The 22,862-nt window shown below is 46.8% G+C and overlaps 1 protein-coding gene across 3 annotated transcripts in view; it reads left to right on the forward strand.

The window, feature by feature from the left end:
* ICA1L (islet cell autoantigen 1 like) overlaps nt 1-22,862 on the forward strand; it is a 388,686-nt gene that overhangs the window by 109,605 nt on the left and 256,219 nt on the right. For all 3 annotated transcript variants that reach the window (XM_085648962.1, XM_085648961.1, XM_085648963.1), the window contains exon 5: nt 15,921-16,119. In XM_085648962.1, coding sequence (XP_085505088.1) covers nt 15,921-16,119 — 199 coding nt within the window. The remainder of the gene's footprint in view (nt 1-15,920; nt 16,120-22,862) is intronic.

The following is a 22,862-nucleotide window of genomic DNA, read 5'->3' on the forward strand; positions in this document are numbered from 1 at the left end:
CGATTCAACCCAGATCTGTGACTGGGGGTGAGTGTCTGAAAAGTTTCAGCACTCCGTCCATCATCTCTTTGTGTCTACTTAGTTTTAAAGCCACCACGACTAACTATTTGCCCACTGTTGGAGAGGAATGAGATTAAGAGCCTTCCTGCTTACACAAGTCTGAAAAAGACACTGCGCCAGGCGCACGGGTGAGACGGTGTCAAAGGCTGCTGACAAATCAAACCGCTCCAGGACAACCGCTCCAGGACAACCGCTCCACCCTGATCCACCTGGTGCTTGATGCCATCGGTGGCGACAACAAGTGCAGTCGCTGTGTTATTCCCACATGTAAAACCATTGTGAGAGGGATAAAAAATGTCTCATGTCAATTGCCATTGTCGCTCTTGTCTACTTCTGGTCAGCCACAGCTTTTTAAGATAGTCTGTAAACCAGGGTGCAGAAGATTTGGATCTGGCACAGCGTGTGAGAAACTGCCCTCTTTCTTGCATGGTATGCCCCCACTATTTGATGAATTGCTGATGTACTTTGACTGAGTGTGCCCTGGGCTCCTGCCAGTCAGGTACCCAGGGCCTGTGTTCCTTCCCTAAAACTGCATTGAAGCCTAAACCTGATTGGCATCTCTGGCAACATGTCAGCCCCTGGTAAATGGTACCACAGGAACCCAGGGCACTGTGACCAGAGAAGACCCCTAAGGACTGCAGCACTTATTGTGCCACCCTTAGAGGTCCTGTACCGTGACACACACACACTGCCTTTGCAGGCTGAGTGTCTGGGTGCAGAACAGAACAAAGAGACGACATGGTACACATCCCTGTGTGCCATGCCCACAAACCACTGCCCAAGCATACACCAGTCACCCCTCTAGCTGGGTGCCCTATGCCAGTGGTGAGGGTACAGGTGCATGAGCCCCGTACCTCTACAGTGCCCAGGTCCATTCCTGGGCACTGTAAGTGCAGTGCTGCCATTAAGAGTATATGGTGCTGGGAGGTTGTCATTACGAACTCCACAGCACCATAATGGCTGCACTGAAGTCTGGAAAGTTTGGTATCAAACTTCTTAGCACATTAAACCCACACTGATGCCAGTGTGGGATTTAATGTAAGATGCACGACAGAGGGCATCTTAGAGATGCCCCCCTGAAACTTGACCAACTCCCAGGGATCCGACTGAGTGGCTGCCTAGGCTGCCACCACCAGACATATTTCTGGACCCCTGTGTCGAGAGGGGGCCTGAAACAATGCACATCCAGGACGAGGTGCCAGGCCCCCTCCCCCAGGATGGGCAGGGTTCACGAAGGAGAAGCTTCAAAGGCATACCTCCTTTGTGAGCCTCTCCAGACCACTTGCTGTACTCCGCAACTGGTCCCCACTGGTTCTACCCCCCACTTTGGACGGGAGACCCGGCGGGAAAATCAAAGTGAGGAAGAGAGGTGTGCCCACCTCTGCCAACTCCACCCCTAAAGTGGGGGAGGCGAGGTGAAGCACAACCTCGAGTCCCTGCCATCTTGCGGATGGGGGGACCCAGCCAACCAGGGACAGGCTCCTGCCCCCCTCCCACTGGAGAGTGGCAGAATAGGGGGTGTACCCACCCCAGGGAAGGGACCCATTGGTCCCTGCCCTTTACCTACCTGTAACGCCCCTAAATTTAGTATTTAGGGGCACCCTGAACCTTCCATCCTCAGATCCAGCAACCACAAGAAAAGAAGAAGGACGAGAAGCCGTGCAGAGCTAACAAGAGGACAACGCTCACTGACTTGGCCACAGCCCTAAAGGCCTGTCTGCCCTCAAACCTGCTCCTGCAAAATCCCGGCGTGTCCAGCAACCTCAAAAACCCCGGAGGACCTACCTGCATTCACTTTCCAAGCTGCTTCTCCCGTGAACACCGCACGTGTTTGAACTGCAGCTTCTGGTGCCAGCCAGAAACCACGAATCTAGCACACTCTGCACCCGCTGAGCCCGGCCTGTGTTTGAGTGAACAAACACCACGAGGAGGTCCCCCCGGTGATCCTGACCCGAGATCCGGTGACCCCTGACCTGCCTCAAGCCTCCAGACGACGCCTGCAGCCTCAATCCAGGAGACCCCCCCCCCCCCCCCACCGCGACCAGAGCAGGTAAGAAAATCCGACGTCCAAAGGCACCCCTGCACCCGTCGCCCCACTGCCTTGTGTGCCCAACCCAGTGGTGCCTAACCATCCCTCTACATCCCACCTTACCCCTCGAAGTGGTGGTCACTCCTGGAAGATCTTCGTCCCCGAGCCTGCAGTGTTTCTTTGTCCCGAAGAATCTCTATTGAATTCAACAGGGCACCCGACCTCAAATCTGCACCCTGCACCCGGCTGCCCGAATGCCGCTGAGGGTGCCCCTTTGGTGCTAACTTGGTCCCCAACATGCCCTGAGCTTAACCCTAGCAGCTTTGCTCCCACAACCCTGTGACCTGCTTGCCAGCAACCACCAACCGGAGTCCCCCTACCCCCCATAGGATAACATTGGGCCTCAACACTCTGCACCCGGCCGCCCGAGTGCCCTTGAAGGTGCAACAACAGTGCATCACTGACCCTGGGAGACCCCTGAGTCTAACCCCAGAACCCTAACTCAAAAAACCGATTAGTTACCTTGAAACCGATAACTCATTTTTCCTCCTAGGATAACATTGACCCTTCTTCTCTCAAAAAGTGTCTAAGTGTCAACTTTTGAAAACTGCAAATATTCCTTAAAAGCAGTCGATTAACCAAAACGCATTTTTTCAACTGTTTACGGGAAATGTCCCAGTGCTGAATCCAGGATCCAGCACTGAGTAAGAAAAAGTAACTATAACCTAACTTGCCTGCTAAGTGAATTATCTCCCATAGGATAACATTGGTGATTCTATGTGAAAAAGTTTCGAAGTGTCAACTTTTGAAATACAATAATATACCTTGAAAATCATACCTTTAACCAAAACGCATTTACTCACCTGTTTTCAGGAAATGTTCCAGGGCTGAATCTAGGATCCAGTCCTGTAGTTAGAAAAGTAATCTGAAAAGTAATTAACTGCATTTTACTTAAAAAGCCCATTCAATTGAATGTACTATACCTGCAATGTGTGACAAACTGCTTTCTTAAACCTGTAATCAAAACCAGTACCAGTTATACTGCAATTCTGAACTGTGTTCTAACAAGTCAATTACTACTGCAAAGTATTTATATGCTTACCTTTACCAGGCTTGCTTGGTTCTAGAAATAAAACAACAGTATATTTGTTATACAAAACAATTGGCCTAGAGTTCAGTTCTTGAGTGTGTGAGACCATTTGCTGACTGTGTGTGTACATCAAATGCTTTACACTGTCCTCTGATACTGCCTTACTGCTCGACCAAGCTACCACTTTAGAGAGTATGATTCTATCTAACTTTAACCTCTGCCAAACCTCTGGAGACTCTTGGACTCTATACACACTGTACCTCACTTTGGTGCAGTATATATAGAGCCAGTTTCTTACACAGCGCCTAATTGGCAGTGAAGCAACAAAGTAAAGGGTGGTCCCAGTCCAATTCTGAAAGCCTTCAGCCGTAAGATCAGGCGAAGTAGCCTTAGGAATATGAACCGTATTTAGCGCATGTTCAAGGCTTTGAGTTGGGATTTTGCTCCAGTTCCTGCCAAGAACTACCTTCAGACATTAGAGGCCCCACACCCCCCCATCTTAGGCCTCAGTGACAGGCAGCTAACTTTAAAAGTGACAACATAGTGATCTACCCAACTAAGCGGGTGACTTCCATTAAATGTCAGGGAGAGAGGAAAAAAAATGTCATCCAAAGCGTGCCCCGCTATGGGACTTTCATCACTTGAGTAGAGCCAAAGTTCAACATAGATTCTATCAAGGATGAGGAATTCCCCGGTTTTATGATGCTCCTGAAGATGAGAGCTTAGATGAATAGAACACTAAGCTACACTACACAAGAACTTCCTGCGACTGTCGACTGATTTGGAGCCGAATTCGATGAGGAAAACCAGGACCAGTTTGTATGAGAATTATTCATGTGGTGGGAGGGTATGGAGAATACACCCTTTAAATTTTGCCCTAATTGCCATAGTAAGTTTCTGTGCTTGGATCTGCATGGTTCTGTAACCTGTGTCTCCTGGGTGCCATGAGAAGGCTGCCCGTTCAATTTGTACAGCTTTTCAGCACAAAAAAAAACATCCTTCGGTTAAGTAATAGATAATGGGTGCATTACAGGATGCAGCATGGAGGCTCAGTTGCGCCACCGGCAGGAGCGCGTGTTTAGGAACTTGAATGGATTTACTTCAAAGGTGAAAGGAGTGGGTCCTCCAGTAGCCTGCGGTTCATTGGTAGCAGAGTCAAGAATAAATGCCCTCAAATGACTGTGCCTTGGGGGATCATTCTTCTCCTGGGCACTTGACCAAAATTCACAGCAGGACAAAGAACACACCATGGGTTTCTCAAATTCCATACTCCTGGGATCTTGCTCTGGGGTTTGACCTTGAACAGAGCCTTTGCTCCATGCCAGGAAGTGAGCCATACTTTCAGCCAAAAACTGCTTCCAAAGGTGCCTCAGTAGTTCGCACCGCCTACTGTTTCAGAGGTGCCTCTGCTCTGAAAGACACCATTGGCAACATAGACTCCTCTGGCTTCTGAAGTTAAACTACAATTCCAAGACACCCTGCATCTGTACTGAGAGACTGCACAGCCCCCCTTTGTAAAGAGATTGATTCTGAAGCAGAGTCCAAAGCCAGATTTGGTTTAACCCTGCAAGACCTCTTTTTTGAAAGGAAAAATAGACGAGCAGCCTATTGCACATTAGAAGAGACTTTACATGGATCCAGTCTCTGGCCACATCTTGCAAGGCCTCCACCAACTAGTCAGCCCCAGCCAAACAATGCCATCTTACCTTTGAAGAGGTAGTTTGAGAGGAAATCTGGGCTTTCCCCAATCCAGACAAAAAGCCAAGGTAACCTACACAACCACCAGCACCATCACCTGCACCTTCACCATATCCCTTTGCCCATTAAGGAGGACTAGAACATTAATTGCCTGGGCAAATGGGTGGGAGTGAGAGTTGCCACCCAATGGCGCATCAGCAGCTCTTTCGGCCTCCTTTCTATAAAAAAACGATACCAATCTGAGAAACTGGAGGAGCTCTTCATGCACCTTCCAGATGGATATAAAAATAGAGGCTAAGAAAGTGTCCAGTAGGACATATTAGGATCAAATCCTAGCATTGGGTGTACCCTTGATACAAACTCTTTAGAGATGCACTCTAATGTCCTCCTCCGACATGCTTGGCTAAAAGTGTTAGGCTTCTGCCCAGAAGTCCAACAACACTTTTTTGATCCACAGAGGAAAAGCACATAGAGATAGTGAATGCCAACACTGCACTATATAACCAGCCTACGATGTCCTGGTTTCGCCACTAGCACAAATGTGCAGTAGCGAAAAAGAAAGCACCATCCAATGACACCTGTATCACAGCAGCAGTATTTTTCCGAGACACAAACCACTAAATTATAGTCCGGTTCCCTGGAAGTAGCTGAAGGGCAAAGGTGTCCACACAAGGGTTCCTTGATTTCAAAACTATGACCTTCCGCACATTACCACAGTAACTTAACACTAATTGAGGGACACGTCAGTTTCTCACACTTAGGAAGCTCAGCAGTAGGATATAACTTTGGTCCAGTGGGTACATTCCGTCATCGCCCACATCTACTTCCTGGAATTCCATATTCCACTGTGCCAGCACAGCCTCATCCAAACCCACCAACGGTTGCTGCAAGAAGAATTGCAGGCCTTACTCCAAAAGGGAAGGCTTGGACATTGTGGCTGATATGTGTCTTCCCACAGCTCAATTGATACATCCTATTATCACTTCTAAGTGACTACTTTCCAAGACGCCATTCTGTTTCTCTTTGTCAGAGACTACATGGTGACCCTTGATCTCAAGGATGCCTACTTTTGCGACTCATTATAACCAGGTCATTGCCAGTACTGGAGGTTTGTGCTATGTGGAGTATATTATCAGATCAAAGTGTCCTACCTTTTGGGGTCTCAATAGCCTCTCAAGTGTCTTCCAAATGCCTGCCAGCACAAGCATATCAGCATTCATGTCTTTCCATAGCCGGGAAAGAGCAGCAGCAGAGCTCAGTGCCTTTCCTTTACTCAGCAAGTCATCTCACAGCAGAGCTCACCGTCTATGTCAAAATATCATCTCACCTTTACTTCCAACTGACACAACCATTCTTGGGGTTCTTACTCAATACAGTGATAGCCAAAGCCTTACTAAGCAATGAGAGAAATGTAGCATTTCAGAGGCCACTTCTCCCTTTACCAAACATTGCCCAAACATTGCATCCTCTGACAATGAGAATGATAATGAAGCTGTTGGAAATGATAGTGTCTTGGATTGCACTAGTTCCGAATAGCGCGCCCTCTACAACAAGGCCTTGCATAATCATCGCCACAAGCGACCAGTCAATGGGAAGATCTAGAGTTGGTGGATCCTAGTGTTGATTACAAACTGCAATGGTGGCGCAACAAGAACTTGTTACTAGGCAGGTTGTTCCTTGATTCCCCCCTTCTAGTCGAAAGTGACCATCAGCTCAGACACCTACTTTATGGGGTAAGAAGTGCATGTGGGCCAGCTAACAATACAGAACCAGTGGGCTCTACAGCAGGGACACCTACACACCAATGTATTAGATCTGATAGCAGTGTGCTGTTGAATGTTTCGCAGCTTAATTTGCAACTAGGCAGTGCTCATTCACACAGACAACACAACAACCATGTATTATTTACATTTACATGGGGGTACACATTGCCCTCAATTGTCCAGGCTTGCACTGACAATTTAGTACTGGGCCATTCGTAATCAGGTCCTCCTCCTAGTGGGATACCACCTTGGCGTGGACACCGACTTCACAGACCTTCTCAGAAGAATTTGCAAATAAACACACAAATGGGGAAATTAATTAGGAAATTGGGAGGACCCAGTGGTAGACTTGCTCGCCAAGCGCAAAAATGCAAAATGCCAAAGCTTCGCCTAAAGGTACCCACAATCCATGGGAAGTGTGCAATAGATCAGTTGGTGAAGACTAATTGCTACCGCTTTTCCATCACTACTGCTGATGCCTGTGAAATGAGAAAGATGCTTCATGCTCTAGTTAGGCTAATCCTCATACCTCCCACCTGGGTTTGACTGTCATGGAACACGCTACTACTGGGATGCCAGTAAAACCAAAACAAACTAACCCTGCGCCCATTTCCTCGTGCAGCATCAGGTCAGCTGTGCCACCCCAATGCCAGGGCAATGAATCTTGAAGTTTAAATTCTCAAGTTTTAAAATTTGGTTATCTACAAATCACACAGAACTGCATGCAATCTGTAAAAGGTGCCTTGAAGCCCACTACATGGACATGTTGTGTAGCTAAACAGAAGAGATCTGTCAGTTATTGTACCAATCTACTATGTAGCTAAACAGAAGAGATCGGTCAGTTATTGCACCAATCTACTATGTAGCTAAACGGAAGAGAAACAAATCTACAGAAACAACCCTTGAAGGCCACAGTGAAAGATATTTTTACTTGCTGCATTAAAAAATGCAGTTCAAGCCTGCACCTCCATGGGGTTACACCTAAGAAACATAACCACTTACCTACAAAATAGGGAACACCAGTCCATCTTCAAAATTCCTGTTATTAAAGTCTTTATGGAAAACCTAAAGAATTGTTCATCTAAAAATGTCACCAATCTTATCATTGTACCTGAACATTGCCCTTCTGCTGTCCTTATGGTGTGTGTGGTGCCAAAGCCAAATGCAGGCGACACTCTGTGTCAGTGCAAATTTAGCGCTATATGTAATTGGACAACTCCATAATTTCCAGGAGACTGGGTCCCTACTAAAGCCACAACCCAAAGGATCCATGTCGGAGTAATTGCATAGAAGTTTAGCTTAGTAAAGGTGATTGGTATCATAAGACTTCAGTCACTGAAAGATATTGGTGCTCAATTAATCCATACACATAAATATGTAATTTAATGAGGCATACTTGGATAAAGTTATGAACCACACACAGTATTTTTAATGCAGAAATATCAGTCGCTTTTGATCATATTGGAGGATTATGAATAAAAGTTGCTCACCTGCTGCACAGTAGTCACAGAATATTTAGATCACAGTTTATTGGGTAGTGACTCATGACAAGTGGTCGATCCACTCTAACAATTTTAGTCCACCGAGAAACCTTTCCAATAGCAATTGTCCATTAAATATGATATGTGGTAGACTATGGTAAAAGTGGGTATGTTTTTTCACGTTTCTGTTTTTTGTGTCTAATAAGTGCACAAGACCATCCTCCAGAACAGCTCTCAAAAAGGAACCACTATGGCTTTTGTAGGTAACAGTCTACTTGCAGACATCTGTAAAGCTACTATATGGGATACTCTCCACACATTCACTAAGCCGGACAAGAAGCACAAGTTGTTCAAACTTTACTTAAAATGGGTGCTGCTCTATAGTCTATGCACAACATATGGTATTCAGCAGCACATACTATAAATGAAAAGTATTTATAACATGTAACAGTTGGTTTGCACCTTGCAGTGCTGTAGATTCTCATTCATGTTACCACTCCCTGGATGCAAGCTCACAGTGTGACATTTGAGAATCACTGTCTTCATCTACTAGTACACATAAACTTTACATCTTTGCTTCTCTACACCTACTTACTCTTACTTTCAGGGAAAAAGAACAATTCTAAGTGAAGCCCATGCACAGTGCATTCGGGGTTTCAGGTGAGGTATCCCTTGGAACCCAAAATTTATTTTTTGAAGAAAGCTAACTTGCAGCAACCACGCCCAACAGGTGATTGTAGGAGTGTGCATAGTATGTACATGTACACCATTACACGCTGAAAACATATTGTTACAAGTAATCAATGTTTTTCTTTCTCTACCTTGACACAAAGTCAACCAACTCTAAATACCACCACTGCTTTTAAGTAGTATGACTACTTAACCGTACTAATGTGCATGCCCTAGTAGTCTTCAATTAATGCATAGCTTGTATAATATATTCTCTATACACCCTATTAGATTTTTGTAGTTGTTGTTAAAGTGTGTCCAGAGATGTTCCTCCTGCAAAAGCCAGACAGGTTTGTTTTGCAATCAGTGAGTGAATACGTTCCTGCTTTTAGAGGCCTTAGCAAACAGGAACATATTGCTGCTTATGCAGAAAAAGATGATTTACCCAAAACCCTCCTAAAAGTACACTGTGTTTCAGAGCCTCATACTTCTGTTGTCTTTTGACCGCCATCGTTGTAGCATCAGTCCCTAATTGGACTCTTTAGTTAATGCTTTGCAATGTCCCAGTAAATCAGCGATCCAGCTTCTGTGTGTCGTTGTCTTTAAGAATAATGTGACATGCAGTTGTAAATTCTAGGTTCTTCTATATAGAACCTATGGTTATTGCTAACAACTACTGCCTAGTTCCAGAACATGACGTTGAAATTAAGATCATCTAGTTCTCTGCAGACTTGGAGGTCAAGAGCTAAAGTATCTCATTAGAAAGCATCTGGGTAACTAGATGTTCTCTATAGAGCTTCCAGGCTAAAACAGAGACTGCCTTAATAAAGTATCATATGGTTCCAGACATGATTTAATGAAGACTGAATATGCGAAAATTGCAGAACCTTCAAGGCACTTGTGCACCTAACAAATGTTAGCCCAGGGCAATATTTGAAGTAAAAGTAGTTGATTCAAATGCTATGTTAATATTCTTAGCTTAACTTTTAATCCCATTTAAGATATCATTTTGAGCTCTTCATTAACTATGGCTTTGTAGTTTGTGCCACCAGTTACAGCTGCATATATTTTCAATTGACAGACGTGTATGTTTGCGGCATATGAGCTGCAGATCACACACTAAGGATAAGATCGCCATCTGGTGTTGGGCTCGGATGATTGCAGGTTGTTGTTGTCTTCGGAAGAAGTCTTTGGTCACGAGATTGGTGACTCCTCCCCTGGACAACAGTGCGCATGGGCATCCACTCCATCCTCAGATTGTTTTTTTCCGCCATTGGGGGTCGGATGAACTTTTTTCCGCTCCAGCAGAAAACTTATAGCAATCACTACAACTCTCAAAATTAGAAAACTCGACGTCGAAATCCATATCGGACAGACTCCGGACGCGGCTGATGGAAAGGACACCTTTTAAAAAATGCCCCCAATGTGGAGCAAAGTTCCCTCATAGCGATCACCACGAGGTCTGTAATTTGTGCCTTTCAACAGACCACAACGAATCCAGCTGTCCAGCCTGCGCCGCATTCCGTTCGAAGAAAACTATCCGGGACCGAAGAGCTCAACGCCATATCATGGCCAAGCCGGTTCCGGAACCAGAAGACATCTTTGCACAGGATGTCCCTGACGATGACTCCGAAGATCTCCAGATCGTGTCCGAGGCCGTCGATTCTGATCCGGGGTAGCCTGTGAGTACCAGCCCCCCTACCCCAACACCACCCAAAAAGACATTGGTCAAGAATGCCAGCTGGGCCCAGTCGCGATCCAAAAACATCTTCAGAAGCCCCGTCCTCGGGCCCGGCTCCGAAGAAAAGTAAGCCTGCAGGTGGCTCGGGCTCGAGCAAACCTCATGTCATTGTGCCTATAATACCTTCGGCACCGAAGCAGGCTCCGAGACCGAAATCTCCATCGGCCCCGAAACGTCACTCGGCGCCGACATCTCCACCGGCACCGAAACGTTCTTCGGCGCCGAGGTCTCCACCGACACCAAAAGGCTCGTCGGCACCAAAAGGTCCTTCGGCACCGAAAAATCCACCGGAACCGAAAAGTTCTTCGGCACCAAAAACATCCTCGGCGCCAAAACAAGTCCATAAAGAACAAAAATCTAAAGCAGAAACAAAAAACTCGCCGCCAAAGCCGCCTTCCGACAGTGAGGAACTCTTTCGCCCTGATCCAAAGTAAAAACGGATTTACATAAATCCAAAAACTGGACATGTCACAGCGGTGCCCTACAAGAAAAGGAAGCTGGACACAACACCTCCTCCAGCACCTCCAAAGAAGAAGGACATTACCTCCTATTCCATCCCCCCCACCCCCCACCGCCTTCACCTCTACCATCTCCTTCTCACACACCACCTCCACAGGATGATGATGATTTAGGGGGAGGGGGAGACCCAGATTTCTTTACTTATCCCACTGATCCTACTGATCCCTTTACACTCCCGGACACAGCACCAGTAGTTGACTGGACTTACCCAATGCCTGATATGCCTGACCCCACTCCATACCCCTCAAAACCCTCCCCTCCTGATGACCATTTAGGGTTCGGTCAGCTTGTAAACAGAGCAGCATCGTTTCATGGTGTCACCATGCACACCGACACTCCTGAGGAGGATTTTCTACTCGACACTTTTGAGCAGTCGCAGAAAACAGTTCAGATTCTACCCATGATTAAGGGAGTGGGAAAGCATGCCAATGAGGTTTTTAAAGACCCTGTCAGGGCCAGGGTTCTCAACCCCAGAATGGAAAAAAATATAGACCGGCGCCACAAGATCCTGCGTACATCAAGGCGCAACTCCCCCTAGACTCACTAGTCGTATCAAATGCCAGAAAACGGGCGAACTCCCAAACAACCGGAGACACGCCACCCCCAGACAAAGAGTCTAACTCCTGGAGGCTTCCGGCAAAAGGGTTGCTGCTCAAGCTGCCAACCACTGGCGTATCGCAAATACACAAGCCCTATTGGCTAGTTATGATAGAGCCCCTTATGATCATCTAGAGGATCTCTTGCAACACCTGCCTGAACCATTCAAAACACAGGCCACTGACCTCATCCAAGACGGCAAACTAATATCAAATGCCTCCATTAAATGTGCATTAGATGCAGCGGACACCGCCTCTAGGGCAGTCAACACAAGCGTATTGCTTAGACGCCACGCATAGCTGCGCATTTCCGGCTTCAAGCCGGAAGTCCAAACCACCATTCTTGCTCAACCCTTTAATCAGGAGCAACTATTCGGCCCTGCAGTAGACACTGCCCTAGAAAAAATGAAGAAAGATAATGAGACTGCCAAATCTATGGGAGCATTGCAGTCTACTCAACCCAGAGGCTCCTTTCGTCGCTCCTTTTATAGAGGGGCTTCCAAAAATGTGGGAACAGACAACTCTTCCACCTTCAAAGCATCAGGTCAAACATCCCCTAACAGAAGATATTTTAGAGGAGGTTATCGGGAAACAATAAGGCCGAGGACGGGGCAACAACAACAACACCCGCACCTCTACAGCCACCAAACAGTGACTTGCCACCACTCCCCCCAGACCATTCCACTCCGGTCGGGGGAAGACTTCAACAGTTCCTACCTGTCTGGAATACCATCACTACAGACAGGTGGGTAAGACAAATTATCCAATCTGGCTACTGCCTCGAACTCATAAACCCCCAAACATACCACCCAGGCACCGTCCCATGACGTCTCACCACCTCACGCTCCTCAAACAAGAAATACAGTCTTTGCTTCAAAAACACGCAATAGAACCTGTTCCACTACAACATCAGGGCACAGGAGTATATTCCCTATACTTCCTCATTCCCAAAAAGGACAAAACCTTAAGACCCATACTGGACCTCAGACTACTAAACCAGTACATACAATCGGATCATTTCCACATGATCACTCTCCAACAGGTCCTTCCATTACTTCAACAAGGAGACTTCCTTGCCACATTAGACCTCAAGGACGCATATTTTCACATCCCTATGCATCCCGCTCACAGGAAGTATCTACGATTCGTGGTAGACGGTCAGCACTATCAGTTTACAGTTCTCCCATTCGGAGTAACAACTGCACCCAGGGTGTTCACCAAATGCTTGGCAGTTGTGGCAGCATATCTCAGGAGACAAGAAATCCATGTCTTCCCCTATCTGGACGATTGGCTCATAAAAGCCAATACTCTAGACAAATGCGTACTCCACACTCACCGCACTATTCAAACCCTACACAACTTGGGATTTACCATCAACTATCCCAAATCTCAACTACAACCCTCCCAAGCACAACAATACCTGGGAGCCACCATAGACACAGCCAAAGCCGTAGCTTATCCCAGCATAGCCAGGATAGCCAACATACAAGTGTCCCCGCAAGAGTGTTCATGCAACTCTTAGGCCTGATGGCGTCATGCATTTCCATAGTACCCTACGCACGCCTTCAAATGCGTCCCTTACAGGAATGTCTAGCACAACAGTGGAATCAGGCCCACGGACAACTTACCGATCTGGTGTTGGTGGACAGCCGCTCACTTCGCTCGCTGAAGTGGTGGAACACCATCAACCTGTCCAAAGGGCAGCCTTTCTTGGAGCCTTTTCCACAAGTTGTGCTGACCACCGACGCATCTCTCACGAGGTGGGGAGCCCACCTCCTTCAACACACCACTCAGGGAAGGTGGACCACTCAACAAAAACAGCTCCACATCAATCACCTAGACCTAGAACTTCTAGCGGTGTTCCTAGCACTAAAATCCTTCCAAGTGCATCTACAAAACAAGACTGTCCTCATCCGCACGGACAACATGACCACAATGTATTACATACAGAAAAAAGGAGGGACACATTCTCTACAAGTGTCCCAACTGGCGCAACAAATTTGGAGATGGGCAATTGCCCGAAACATCTACCTGCTAGCAGAACACCTCCCAGGGGTTCAGAACCAGGTGGCCGACCTCTAAAGTCGCCACACACAGCAGATACACGAAAGGGAACTACACCCCAAAGTCTTACTCCCATTCTTCCAAAAGTGGGGACAACCAGACATAGACCTGTTCGCCACACAAGAAAACGCAAAATGCCCAACCTTTGCCGCCAGGTTCCCACACCCATGGTCAAAGGGCAATGCAATATGGATGAACTGGTCAGGCAGATTTACGTACGCTTTTCCGCCTCTCCCACTCATTCCATTTGTGGTACGCAAACTGAAACAACAGTCGCTGACACTCATCTTAGTGGCTCCCACTTGGGCACGTCAACCCTGGTTCACCACACTTTTGGAACTATCGCTAGTTCCACATCAAAAACTGCATCACTCCCCGGATCTCTTAACCCAGAACCATGGAGAAATCAGACACCCAGATCCTCAAACACTGAACTTGGCAATCTGGCTCCTGAAGTCTTAGAGTTCGGGTACCTCAACCTTCCTCCAGACTGTATGAATATCATTAAAGAAGCCAGGAGACCTACTACTAGGGCATGCTATGCTGCAAAATGGAAACGATTTGCCATTTACTGCGCTAACAATGACATACAACCACTGGATGCTTCCATCCAAAACATCATTTGCTATTTATTACACTTGCAAAGATGCAATTTAGCGTATTCCTCTATACGTCTACATCTAGCGGCATTAGCAGCCTATTTGCAAAATAGACAACACCTGTCCCTCTTGAAGGTACCAGCCATTAAAGCATTTATGGAGGGTCTTAAAAGAATTATTCCTCCAAGGTTACCACCTTCCCCGGTGTGGAACCTTAATATTGTTCTAACAAGGCTCATGGGTCCCCCCATTTGAACCAATGCACAAATGCAAACTGCAGTTCCTAACATGGAAAGTGGCTTTCCTCATCGCAATCACATCCCTGCGAAGAGTAAGTGAAATACAAGCCTTAACTCTCGAAGAACCCTTCCTACAAGGAACAAAGTGTTTCTTAGGACGAATCCAAAATTCCTCCCTAAAGTCATTTCCCCTTTCCATCTAAACCAGTCAGTCGAACTGCCAGTCTTCTTCCCTAATCCAGACTCAGTAGCTGAGAGGGCACTTTATACCTTAGATGTTAAAAGAGCCTTGCTATATTACATCGACAAAACCAAACCTTTTCGGAAAACCAAGCAACTGTTTGTTGCTTTCGCTCCACCACATAAAGGCAACCCTATTTCCAAATCGGGTATCGCCAGATGGATAGTCAAATGTATCCAAATATGTTACCAAAAAGCTAAACGTACTCTTACCGTTCCCCCAAGGGCGCACTCCACGCGTAAAATAGGGGCTTCTATGGCATTCTTAGGGAACATCCCCTTAGAAGACATTTGCAAAGCAGCCACATGGTCTACTACACACACCTTCACTAAGCATTACTGTGTTGATATGCAATCCAAACAACAAGCTTCAGTAGGCCAAGCTGTCCTAAAAACTCTATTCCAAACTGCTGCAACTGATACAGGTGACCACCGCTAGGGGAGACACTGCTATATAGTCTATCCTTAGTGTGTGATCTGCAGCTCATATGCCTCGAACGGAATATGCTACTTACCAGTATGCATCTGTTCTTAACATGTAGAGCTGCAGAGCCACACACGCCCACCCGCCTCCCCGGGACCTGTATCCGTTCCAGCTTTGTCTTAATCAGACACTACACATGGACATCCTTTCTCTTTACTTCTTATACACTCCATCATTTCCCATCATGGCGAAAAACAATCTGAGGATGGAGTGGATGCCCATGCGCACTGTTGTCCAGGGGAGGAGTCACCAATCTCGTGACCAAAGACTTCTTCCGAAGACAACAACAACCTGCAATCATCCGAGCCCAACACCAGATGGCGATCTTATCCTTAGTGTGTGGCTCTGCAGCTCTACATGCAAAGAACAGATGCATACTGGTAAGTAGCATATTCCTTTTAGAGATTCTTTGTATATTACATCTCTACTGGATTCTAGTGTGTTCAAAACAAATAATTTGAAATATGTGTACTGCTCAAAAATCAGTTTGTTTATTTAATTTCCTATTGTAAATTGTTTTTTACTTTCCGGCCTTTGATTTTCTCCTCTGACCACTAATATGCTGCTGTTCTCTCTCAGCTGCATAAAATGTATTATGTTGAACTAATAAATACCACCCTCACTAAACTCTTTTAATTTTAACACCAGGCTTGCTTTACGTGCCCCACTGCACCGTCTTGAGCAGGAAGTCTCTACTTTTAGCCGCAGGGCAGTGTCAGACACACTTATGACTATCAATCGAATGGAACAAGCGCGCACAGAATATCGGGGTGCTCTCCTCTGGATGAAGGATGTGTCACAGGAACTGGACCCAGACACCTACAAGCAGATGGAAAAGTTCAGAAAGGTATTGCTATATCAATCGTTTTAACATGCGTTAGGCAGGCCATGTTTAACTTATTGTTACAGCACAGAGAGTAGCATGGCATTATGTAGAACCAAATATATGGTATGCAGATCTCACTCACCTCTCCCTGTCTTCCCTGCTCAATCTCCCTCACGGGGTACACCTCCTTGTGCAGTTGCATGGACAGGTTTTAAACCCCAAGCTTCAGAGCCTCCTCCTACATGTCTGGAGATTGAGCGGAGTATCCTGAGTATATTTTCCTTAACCCCAAGAAGTGGTGGATGTTATCCTATGCTCCCAGAGATACCACACCAAGATCGTGTTCTCAGGCAGATAGGGAAACTTTGTCAACTGGTGTGCAGACCCTCTTCAGGCCCGGCTGACTGACATTATATGTTTTGTCCTCTTACTTGCCCAACATGGGTGCCACTGTAAAGGTTTACTTATCGGCCTTGGCAGCCTTACTCTGCCCACCTGACCAACTGTCTCTTTTCAAGTCACCCATAGTTATGAGGTTTTTGAAGGAGCTTACGAACAAGTTTCCCCCAACTGCTTTAAATGGGACTTCACACTTCTTCTTACGTTTTTAATATGTTCTCTTTTTGAACTGTTACACAGTTGCCCCTTGTAGCCGCTTACTTTCAAAACAGTCCTGTTCGAGGCACATGTCCTGCAGATCACACACTTAGAATAGTAGATCGCCATCTGGTGTTGGTTTCGGATGCTTGGAGGTTGTTGTTGTCTTCAGAAGAAGTCTTTGGTCACGAGATAGGTGACTCCTCCCTTGGACTACAGTGCGCATGGGCATCCACTCCATCCTCAGATTGTTTTTTTCCGCCATTGGGTTCGGATGTAACTTTTCCACTCTGGTAGAAAACTTCAAAAACAAGCTTTCGAAGCGAAAAACTTTTACAAAACTACATCGAGGCACCTTCACTCGACATCGAATTCATCGGACCGGTTCCGGACGTCGACGCGGGCGATTGGACCTATCCGCGCCGTGAGGCCTACGGCTCATGTAAAGGACGCCGTTTAAAAAATGCCCCCAGTGTGGAGCAAAATTCCCACACAGTGACCATCATAAGGTCTGCAACCTGTGCCTGTCGCCGGAACACAACGAGTCCAGCTTGCGCCGCATTTCGATCCAAAAAGACCATTCGGGATCGAAGAGCTCAACGCCATATCATGGCACACAGACCAGCCCCGGAACCAGAGAACATCTTCGATGAGGGTCCCGATGTCCCGGAAGAAGATTCCGAGGAATTTCAAATTATCTCAGAAGCAGACGACTCGGACGACCCCATTACTCCGGGGCAACGCGTGAGTAACACTGCCCCTACCCCAACCCATCCAAAACCAAAGGCATTGGTCAAGACTTCCCCAGCTGGCCCGAGTCGAGACCGAAAACACCCTTCAGAAGCCCCGCCTTCGGGCTCGGCTCCGAAGAAACACAAGCCTTCCACTGGCTCGGGTCCGAGCAAACCACATATCATTGTGCCACCGGCACCTTCGGCACCGAAGACACAAGACCTCTCTGCACCAAAACCGGCTCCGGCGCCTTCGGCACCGAAAACACTGAAGCCCACAGACAAGCCCACAGACAAGCCGGCACCGAAAGCTCCCAAGCTCAAAGACTCCATTTCGGCACCGAAACCTTCATCGGCACCGAAACCTTCATCGGCACCGAAACCACCGGCTAAGAACCATAATACACCTCCTAAAGCCAAAGACTCTACCGATCACCCAAAACCTCGATCGGAACCGAAAAAATCGGCGCCATAGTCTGTTCCTCAAGACCAAGAACTTTTCCACCCAGATCCAACACAAAAAAGGATCTATATTAATCCAAAAACTGGACATGTCACTGCTGTACCTTGTAGGAAACGGAAACCGGATACAAAACCTGCCCCAGTTCCTATAAAGAAGAAGGACTCTGCAACATCACCAATTCCTCCTTCCTCCCATGTACCACCTCCTACCCCACCCCCTCTGCCTACACCACCATTACCTCTACCATCTCCATCACATACACCACCCCCACAGGATGATGATGATGACCTAGGGGGAGGGGGTGATCCTGATGATCTTAATAATCCGTTCACAAACCCAGATACTGTACCATTGGACGACTGGGCATACCCTCTACCAGATATGCCTGACCCCACACCATATCCCTCCAAACCATCACCTCCAGATGACCACCTGGGGTTTGGACAACTAGTACACAGAGCAGCACTTTATCATTGCGTCACCATGTACTCTGATGCACCCGAGGAAGACTTCCTCCTAGACACGTTTGAACAGTCTCAGAAGTCGGTTACCATGATTAAAGGGGTCATAAAACACGCCACAGAAGTATTTAAAGACCCCGTACAGGCCAGGGTACTCAACCCAAGAATTGAGAAAAAATATAGACCTGCCCCAGAAGATCCTTGTTACATCAAAGGGCAGCACCATCTGGATTCCCTGGTCGTTTCCAAAGCAAGGAAACGCGCCAACTCCCAAACTACGGGAGATACACCGCCTCCCGACAAGGAATCCAAACTATTAGAGGCATCGGGCAAAAGAGTAGCAGCACAAGCCGCTAATCATTGGCGTATCGCCAACACCCAAGCCCTATTAGCACGCTACGATAGGGCTCACTATGATCAGTTAGAAGACCTGATACAACATCTACCAGACCAATACAAGGCCCAGGCAAATGACCTTATACAAGAGGGAAAACTTATCTCAAATGCCTCAATTAAATGTGCACTTGACGCCGCAGACACTGCCTCTAGGGCAATAAACACAAGTGTACTCCTTAGACGCCATGCATGGCTACGCATTTCAGGCTTTAAGCCAGAATTACAAACTACTATACTTAGCCAACCATTTAATCAAGAACAAATCTGTTTGGACCAGCAGTAGACACTGCACTTGAGAAAATGAAAAAAGACACCGAGACTGCTAAATCCATGGGAGCATTGCAGGGTCCACAACCACGTGGCTCCTTTCGACGCTCCTTCTACAGAGGTGCCTCCAAAAACATTGGAGCAGACACCTCCTCCACATTCAAACACTCTACACAAACATCCCCCAGTAGAGGATATTTTAGAGGAGGATATAGAGGAAACAACACCAAGGGACGAGGTCGAGGCAGTACCAACACTCGTACCTCTCCCGCCACAAAACAGTGACTTTCCTCCACTCCCCCAGACCATTCCACTCCAGTCGGGGGAAGACTCAAACAGTTCCTACCTGTCTGGAACTCCATCACAACAGACAAGTGGGTAAGACAAATTATCCAGTATGGTTACTGCCTGGAACTCACCACTACCCCCCCCACACATTCTACCCAAGCAACGCTATATGTCACCAGACCATCTTACGCTCCTCAAACAAGAAGTGCTCTCATTGCTTCAAAAACACGCAATAGAACCAGTTCCCTTACATCATCAGGGTACAGGGGTATACTCACTGTACTTCCTAATCCCCAAAAAGGACGAGACGCTCAGACCAATACTGGACCTCAGACGCCTAAATCAGTACATAAACTCAGATCATTTCCATATGATCACACTTCAACAAGTACTCCCACAACTACAACAAGGCGATTTCCTTGCCACATTAGGCCTCAAGGACGCCTATTTTCACATCCCCATGCATCCTGCTCACAGGAAGTATCTAAGATTTGTGGTGGACGGACAACACTATCAGTTTACAGTCCTTCCATTCGGGGTAACAACTGCGCCCAGAGTATTCACCAAATGCCTAGCAGTAGTAGCAGCGCCTCTCAGGAGACAACAAATTCATGTCTTCCCATATCTAGACAATTGGCTCATAAAAGCCAATTCATTCAACAAATGCATCCTACACACTCACCAAACTATTCAAATCTTACACAACTTGGGATTCACAATAAACCATCCCAAATCTCATCTCCAACCCTCCCACATACATCAATATCTGGGAGCCACCATAAATACCTCCAAAGCACTAGCATATCCCAGCCCAGCCAGGATAGCCAAAATACAAGCTCTGATCGCAAAATTTCAAACCCAACACTCTCTTCGAGCAAGAGTGTTCATGCAACTCATAGGCATGATGGCGTCATGCATCTTCATTGTGCCTTATGCAAGACTTCAAATGCGTCCCTTGCAAGAATGTCTAGCACGTCAGTGGATTCAGGCTCACGGACAACTGGCAGATCTGGTGTTGGTGGACAGCCGCTCACATCGCTCTCTAAAATGGTGGAACACTATAAACCTGTCCAAAGGCCGGCCGTTCTTAGAGCCTCTTCCACAAATAGTGCTGACAACCGACGCATCTCTCACAGGATGGGGAGCCCATCTCCTAACACACACCACTCAGGGCACATGGACCACTCAACAGAAAGGGCTCCATATCAATTACCTGGAGCTACTGGCAGTATTCCTAGCACTAAAATCCTTCCAATTACATCTCCAGAACAAAACTGTCCTCATCCGGACGGACAACATGACAGCCGTGTATTACATATAAAAACAAGGAGGCACACATTCTCTCCAGCTGTCCCAGCTCGCACAGAACATTTGGAGATGGGCCATTCCCCAGAACATATACCTGCTAGCAGAACACCTTCCAGGAGTTCATAATCAGATTGCCGACCTGTTGAGTTTTGCCAACTCAACAGATCCACGAATGGGAACTACACCCACAAGTCCTATTTGCATTCTTCCAAAAATGGGGCCAACCAGACATAGACCTGTTCGCCACACACGAAAACGCAAAATGCCCAATCTTCGCCGCCAGGTTTCCCCACCCACAGTCAAAGGGCAATGCAATATGGATGAACTGGTTAGGCAGATTTGCGTACGCTTTTCCGCCTCTCCCACTCATTCCATTCTTGGTACGCAAACTCAGGCAACAGTCTCTCAAGCTGATACTAATAGCTCCCACATGGGCGCGTCAACCCTGGTTCACAACACTGCTGGAACTCTCTCTAGTTCCACACCAAAAACTGCGCCTCTCCCTGTCCTTATTAACCCAGAACCATGGAGAAATAAGACACCCAGATCCACATCAACTGAACCTAGCGATCTGGCTCCTGAAGTCCTAGAGTTCGGTTACCTCAGCCTACCACCAGACTGCATGAATATTATAAAAGAGGCCAGACGACCTACTACTAGAGCCTGCTACGCTGCAAAATGGAAAAGATTTGCCATTTATAGCGTTCCTTATTGCTATCACATCCCTTAGAAGGATAAGTGAGATCCAGGCTTTAACCATACAAGAACCATTCCTACAGCTACACCGTAACAAAGTGGTTCTTAGAACAAATCCTAAATTCCTACCCAAAGTCATTTCTCCGTTCCATCTTTACCAATCAGTCGAGCTACCAGTGTTCTTTCCAAATCCAGACTCTGTAGCTGAAAGAGCTCTTCATACCTTAGACGTTAAAAGAGCCCTGCTTTATTACATTGATAGAACCAAATGTTTTCGCAAGACCAAACAATTGTTTGTTGCTTTCTCTCCACCACATAAAGGCAACCCCATTTCCAAATCCGGAATAGCCATGTGGATAGTTAAATGTATCCAAATATGCTACCACAAGGCTAAACGCACTCTAACAGTTCCCCCTAGAGCGCATTCCACACGCAAAATAGGGGCTTCCATAGCATTCTTAGGAAACATTCCCTTAGAAGATATTTGTAAGGCAGCCACATGGTCTACGACACACACCTTCACTAAACACTACTGTGTTGACGTGCAAGCCAAACAACAAGCTTCTGTGGGTCAGGCTGTCCTTAAAACTTTATTCCAAACTGCTGCAACTGATACAGGTGACCACCGCTAGGGGAGACACTGCTATATAGTCTATCCTAAGTGTGTGATCTGCAGCTCATATGCCTCGAACGGAATATGCTACCTACCAGTATGCATCTGTTCTTGGCATGTAGAGCTGCAGAGCCACACACGCCCAACCACCTCCCCTGGACCTGTATTTGTTCCAGCATCGTCTTACTTAGACATTACACATGGACATCCTTTCTTTATTTTTACAAACTCCATCACCTCCCATCATGGCGAAAAACAATCTGAGGATGGAGTGGATGCCCATGCGCACTGTAGTCCAAGGGAGGAGTCACCTATCTCGTGACCAAAGACTTCTTCCGAAGACAACAACAACCTGCAAGCATCCGAGCCCAACACCAGATGGCGATCTTTTATCCTAAGTGTGTGGCTCTGCAGCTCTACATGCCAAGAACAGATGCATACTGGTAAGTAGCATATTCCTTTAATTGCTATCACATCAGCTAGGCATGTAAGTGGGTTAGAAGCATTGAATATAAAGCCTCTATTGAACTCTTTTTTTCTTGACAAGTTGGTGCTAAGAACCAGAGATGCCTTCCTGGTGAAAGTCGTTACCCCATTCCACCTATGCCAATCCAACACCCCTCCAATCTCTTCCCTTTGCCACATCCTATGAAGAAAGACTCCACAAACTTGATCCCAAACGAGTGGTCAGTTTTTATGAGGACAGGACACATGAATTCAGACTGGATGACAGCTCTTCATTGGATGCATGGGGAAGATGAAATGCTATGCAGTGCACAAAAGGACGTTGTCCAGCTGGATACTCAGGTGTTTCCAGATGTGCTATGCTTTAGCTCACAAGAACTGACCAGAAGATATACAAGCTCATTCAAACAGACCAAAGACTGCTACTTGGTAGTAGTAGACATCTGCAAAGGTGGCCATGTGGGCTTTCATCCACACTG

Source organism: Triturus cristatus, chromosome 3_2 (genome assembly GCF_964204655.1).
Source record: "Triturus cristatus chromosome 3_2, aTriCri1.1, whole genome shotgun sequence".
In the NCBI taxonomy this organism is placed as follows: Eukaryota; Metazoa; Chordata; class Amphibia; order Caudata; family Salamandridae; genus Triturus; species Triturus cristatus.